This window comes from Dasypus novemcinctus, chromosome 9 (assembly GCF_030445035.2).
Source record: "Dasypus novemcinctus isolate mDasNov1 chromosome 9, mDasNov1.1.hap2, whole genome shotgun sequence".
NCBI lineage: Eukaryota > Metazoa > Chordata > Mammalia > Cingulata > Dasypodidae > Dasypus > Dasypus novemcinctus.
The window spans coordinates 37,761,773-37,767,772 of NC_080681.1; the positions used below are offsets into that span (position 1 = coordinate 37,761,773).

At 41.3% G+C, this 6,000-nt stretch overlaps 1 protein-coding gene across 3 annotated transcripts in view; it reads left to right on the forward strand.

Annotated features, from left to right (window-relative positions):
• Positions 1–5,523, forward strand: part of LOC101427812 (guanylate-binding protein 4) — a 32,035-nt gene extending 26,512 nt beyond the window's left edge. For all 3 annotated transcript variants that reach the window (XM_004469681.4, XM_004469680.5, XM_004469682.4), the window contains 5 exons: positions 432–712; positions 2,064–2,276; positions 3,732–3,834; positions 4,180–4,373; positions 5,254–5,523. In XM_004469681.4, the coding sequence (XP_004469738.1) occupies positions 432–712; positions 2,064–2,276; positions 3,732–3,834; positions 4,180–4,373; positions 5,254–5,472 (1,010 nt within the window). In that variant the 3' untranslated portion in view covers positions 5,473–5,523. The remainder of the gene's footprint in view (positions 1–431; positions 713–2,063; positions 2,277–3,731; positions 3,835–4,179; positions 4,374–5,253) is intronic.
• The last annotated feature ends 477 nt before the right edge of the window (positions 5,524–6,000 follow it).

Sequence of the window (6,000 nt, forward strand, 5' to 3'; positions counted from 1 at the left end):
CACAGGGCGCTATTCTCAAAACATCTCCCCATGCTCTGTGTCACTGTCTTTGAAATTCATGATTATTTTCAACAAGGGCCCTCATTTTCCTCTTGTAAGGGGCCACACAAATTACCAAGCTGTCTTATTTATACACTTTCTTTGCCTGTCAATAGACTCCTTTTTTATTATAAAGGGAAAGTATTTCTCCAAGAAGTCCCCAAGCATATTGGCCATGAAGATTAGTTTAAAATTGTAATTATACAATAGGAGAAATAGACAATAATGTGAAAAGAAAAAACAAAAATAATATTAGAAAAAATGGGTTCATAAAAATAGAAAAGTATATTTATATCAAATAAGGTTTTGTGATATTCAGAGCATGATTCGTAGTCTTGTAAGCTGATGTAAAAGAACTTCCTATTTATTTTGAAATACTTTGCCTCATTCAGGGCTGGGGACTCTGGTGGTGACCTACGTGGATACCATCAACAGTGGAGCGGTGCCTTGTTTGGAGAATGCGGTGACAACGCTGGCCCAGCGTGAGAACTCGGTGGCCGTGCAGAAGGCAGCTGACCACTACAGCGAGCAGATGGCCCAGCTAGTAAAGCTCCCCACAGACACGCTCCAGGAGCTGCTGGATGTGCACATGGGCTGTGAGAAGGAAGCCACTGCCATCTTCATGGAGCACTCCTTCAAGGATGACAAGCAGAAGTTCTACAAGGAGCTTCTGGTGCTGTATCTTTGAATTAATTCTTTTTGATTCCTGGTCTTCTAGAAGACTGCTTGGAGTCTACCTTTTTGAACCCATGGGCCATCTCCTTATTGTAGAAGGAGCCTACAGTCTCATGAATGGCAGGGAACTACAGGGCTACAATTCACCCTCTTTCTAAAATAGGGCCATTTTTAGTTTACTATTCCTCCATAATAGATTAAAATTTAACACCTGTAAACAACACCCAATTATTAGCTCAAAGTTTTGTGGGCCAGAAGTCTGTCACCAGGGGACTGGGTGCTCTGCTAATGATAACAGGATGGAAACGAGGTGTTGGCTGGACTGAGCTCTCCTTTGAGAATCTGGGGGACTTGCAAATTCATTCAGGTATTGACTGAATCAATTCCTTGTGGATATAGGATCCATGTCCCATTTTCTTACTGGTTGTTGGCTGGGGTCACTGCTACCTCCTGGATACCTCTTTCAGTTGTTTCCATGTGCCCCACTCTATCTTCAAACTAGCAATTATGTATGGACCTTGAGCTTTAATAGTTTTGACTTCATTTTCTGCCAAAAGTTGAAGTAAACTCTCTGCTTTTAAAGGGCTTATGTGTTTAGATAGAGTCCACTGAGGTCCTCTGCAATTCCTAGTTGGCTTGTGCCACATAACATAATTTAACCATGAGAATAAAATCCACCATATCACATGCTCAGGAACATGCAGAGTGCGGACAGCAGGGGAGAGAAATATTGGGGAAAATTTTAATTCTGCTTGCCCCTTCACCGAAGTTCTGTCTTTCCGTCTGTCTGAAACTAAGACAAAAATAATATTTCATATTGAAGAAGTGACACAAAAGCAGGTGGGTTTTCATATCCAGCTGCAACCAAAAACTTTCTATTCCTATATTCTCAAAGACTCAAATCCTCACTGAGAGTGTTCATAAAGAGTTCTGAATTGTACTCAGATATTTAGTCCATATTGAGCAGTTTGCTTTTTTTGTTAAACACATTTTAATCCATCTCAAACTAGTTTCTATGAGGAAACTCAACATCAAGCCACAATTCAACATTCTGTGCCTTATTGTTGATTACTGTATCACTGAAACCATACTACAGCTGAAGTAACCATGGAATTCCTGGAGGCCTCTCCCATCATTTTACAGATGACAAGCCAGATGTCAAAGGGAGATTTTCTGTTCCAAAGGTCATACATAGACATTGGTCCAAACTGGGAATAAAATACATCTCCTGACTCCTGGCCCACAACATGTCCCACTCCACTCTGAGGCTGGCTGACTGCTTTCTCCAAGAGGATCACCTCCCACCTAAAAGTGTCTTTTGGTTGTATTTCTCTACATTTCCCTAACAGGTCACCATAGAGAAAAAGAAGGAGAATTTATTCCTACAGAATGAAGAGGCATCTGTCAAATATTGCCAGGCTGAGCTTCAGCAACTTTCAGAGCCCCTAATGGAACATATTTCAAGAGGCATTTTCTTCATTCCTGGAGGGCACAAGCTCTACTTAGAAGCAAAGACCAAGGTTGAACAGGACTATAAGGTCATACCCAGAAAAGGAGTTAAGGTAAGGAATAAAGGCCTACATGGGAAGATTAGCAGATTAGATTAGACAGACAATCTTATTTATTCCTGTTCCTTAAAATGTAAGACCAGAGCCCCAGGTGTGGTGGGCGGAAGCAGAGCATAGTTATATTTTGGCATTTCAGCTTTTATATCTACAATTACTTAGACACTCTTGAAGAGGGTGAAAATATTCCTTCCCAAAGAAATGGTTTAAAACTGGGAATCAGGTGAGAGAGAACACTGTTTTATTTATTAAAAAATTAGAGACTTTTTGGGCTAAGTACAGAGTGTAACACATACTGAGCATTTTAATCAATGTAATCCTCAGTATAATATGAATTAGGTATTATTGTTATCCACTTCATACAGTTGAGAAGTGGATTGAACAGAGTAGTTAATAGTTTGACAAGGTCACATAGCCAGCAGAAACTGATTAGGCAGCCCAGAGGAAATGAGAGTAACAAGTTGAGGTATAGATAGATGTTATTCTATTTGAGAGAGGTTACAAGAGTTCCCTTACAGAAGAAAAGAATGTGCAAATATGTACAATCAAAAGAGGATATGTGTGAGTAGATAAATCTTGTTGACTGGGGTGGAAGGCAACCTAGAAGAGGAGGTTGGAGAGCTAGGAAGAATGCTTGAAGGACTTCATATCCCAAAATGGGCCTGGACTTTATATTGTAACCATGGAAGGAAAGTAACCAACTGGGGGACGCTTAGTAGAATGCAAAGTTTACAGGGCCCTATTTAGGATTTGATAGAATTATCATTTCTCCAGTGTACTAGTCAAAGGGGTGCTGATGCGTAGTACCAGAAATCTGTTAGCTTTTATAAAGGGTATTTATTGGGGGTAAAAGCTTATAGTCCCAAGGCCCTAAATCAAATCAAGGTTGCTTTCTCATCAAAGTCAGTTGCCACGTGTTGAAGTAAGATGGTAGGCAATCTCTTCCTGGTCTCTCCTTCCTTCTTCCTCTTAAGGCTCCATGGGCCCAGCTTCTTCCGATCTCAGCTGTAAGCTGCGGTAGGGCTAGTTTCTTTCCAGGCCTTATCAGCTGCTTGGCTGCTCTGTTCTCTTCAGCTGCAAACTATGAGGTGAAAGGCTCATTTCTCCCTGGGCTTTAGCTATTTGAGTCTTCTATCCTTCAGCATTTACGGAGCTCTCTCTCTCTCTTCTGGTGTGTCTTCTTGAGTGAATATCTGTTTATATCAGCCCACCAAGGGGGTGGGAACCCAACCTGAGTCAAACCCTACTGAACTCATCAAATAAAGGTCATCTTAACAGGAAATTTAATCAAGACATGCCAGCTGAATCTAATGCACTCAAAAGGTATGACACCCAGAGGAATAGACCAGTTGACAAACATCATCTGTCTTTTGGAGACTCATAAATAATCTCAAACTGCCACACCCAGCAAGAGACTAGATCTTTGCTATCTAACATTTCTTTGATTCTCAGGCAAATGAGGTCCTCCAGAACTTCTTGCAGTCACAGATGGTGTTAGAGGAATCCATCCTACAGTCAGACAGAGCCCTCACTGATGGAGAGAAGGCCATTGCAGGTACAGGGGCAGGCCTCAGCTCACAGCAGGGCAGGGAGATTTCTGCAGTTATGTGGAAAATCGGACACAAAGATCATCCTGAGACAATGGGTTTTCTATTTTCCTGCAGAACACACACTTCAACCAAATCAGAAAATAACATACTGTGAATGTATGTGAACCAGACAGGCAGTGCCTGTCCACCCCATTCTGAAACATGTTCTTGATGGTGTGGGCACCACACGGAATCAGTTATTTTCTGATTTCAAATTGGTTTTGTGTCTGAGCAGGAGTAAGGTGTTAAGCAGTGTTGGGCTCAGGCATGACTGTTATTTTTTTTCCATTTCTCGAACCTTCATGGGGCAGTGGAGCGTGTGCGAAAGGAGGCAGCCGAGAAGGAAAACGATCTGCTAAAACAGAAACAGGAAGAGCAGCTGCTGAAGATGGAGGCCCTAGAGAGAAGCTTCGAGGAAAGCATGACCCAACTGATAAAGAAGATGAAGGAGGAAAGAGAAAACATTCTGAGGGAGCAGGAAAGGATGCTGGAGCATAAGCTGAAGGTAAGTCAGGCCTGGACAGTGCCCAGGTGCTTTAGGAAGGTATGGACCAAAATTTGAACCAAGTCGTGATCCCAGAGGGAAGGACAAAAGGCATATGATTCACTTAATGCCTCAGATCCTTCTGGATCCTTAATAGGACCTTATGTCCACAAGTCTGCAGCACCTTCCTTGGCATTAGCCTTTGGAAGAACAAATAACATCCCCAAGGCATTGGGCTGCCATTTGCTGTAATCCGATATTCTCATTGTTCCCCAATTGAATAGAGTCTCAATTCTATGGTCCTATAATTCTCAGGATTTGGGATGCAACCAAAAAGATACCTGAAATTAACCCCACTGGAGTTTAAAGTATCAGATTGCCTTGATAACAAGTGCAGGATGCTGAAAGCTTTCAAATTTACTGCCTTTCTTTTCTGAGTTGCCTGATGCACCCTATCAAGCGTAGACGAAAATTCTTTTACTAAGCCTACCTCGATCCTGATATCCAATTTTATGAACAGCAGCAAGATTCCTGTTATTTGTTATATGTGTGTGGCCATTCTACCACAAGTGGACATAAGTAATAATCAGCATCAAACCTACATTACTTCCCAAAGGGCAACCTTGTGACTGAAATACATTGCAAGTATAATTCTCAAAGTTGGCCTTTTGCAACCCCAGCTTTTCCTCACTGAGATGGTTCTGAGGAATTCTAGGAAGGTGAAAATCATTGATACCCTCAATATCAATGTTCAACCCCGTGGAGATTGGACAGTCCCACTTACTACTCTCTGTGTTGGTAGAGAGTATACTCATGCACTTAGCTGCTGAAGTTGTAAAATACAAAATCCTGACTCTTGACAATTAGGGATTCTCAAAAGAATATTCTTTCTCTTGTATAGGTCCAAGAAGAACTACTTAAGGAAGGATTTAAAAAGAAATCTGCAGAGTTAGGTGAAGAGATAAATCAACTCAAAAGAGAGATTGAAACTGAAAAAAATGACCCCTCACATTTGCTAAAGTTCCTTGATATAGCTGGGAACATTTTAATGGTAGTACCGCCTGCTGCTGGTAAGCTAATTGGTTTAGCGATGAAAATTCTTGCCTCACAAAAGAAATAGGCTTAGAATTCTTGTTAGGAAATTATAAAATAAAGTTTCTTTTCTTTAATAGATTAATGCTGTATCTCATTTGTGAAGTATATGTACCATTCTAGTTTCATTCAACAAAAATTTTTAAATAAAAAGTGATTACCAAAGAATATCAGTTTGACATAGTGGTAGAGGATTGCCCTTACTAGGTTTGCAATAAGTAACAAGCTGTAACTAAGTTTCTTCTGACATGCATTAAGTAAAGACAAGCCTCCCTCTCCCCCTCCCACCAGCCTATGTGTCTGAAAGCATGGCACTTCCCCTAAGGTTGAATAAAGAAATCACGTGGAGACAGGAGTAAAGTGAGATCGAGACATTCACTCCCTTCAAATCAAAGCACCACTTGATCCTTGAGCATTCCAAGAAAATGTTAACTCCCTAACCCACTACCCTCTAGCCAAACAAAGGAAAAATGTTCACCTCTAGGGCTTCCTACTGGCCCCTGCACCTCACTCGGACACTCTACCCCCTCCCATCTACTATCATTTCCTCACCTAG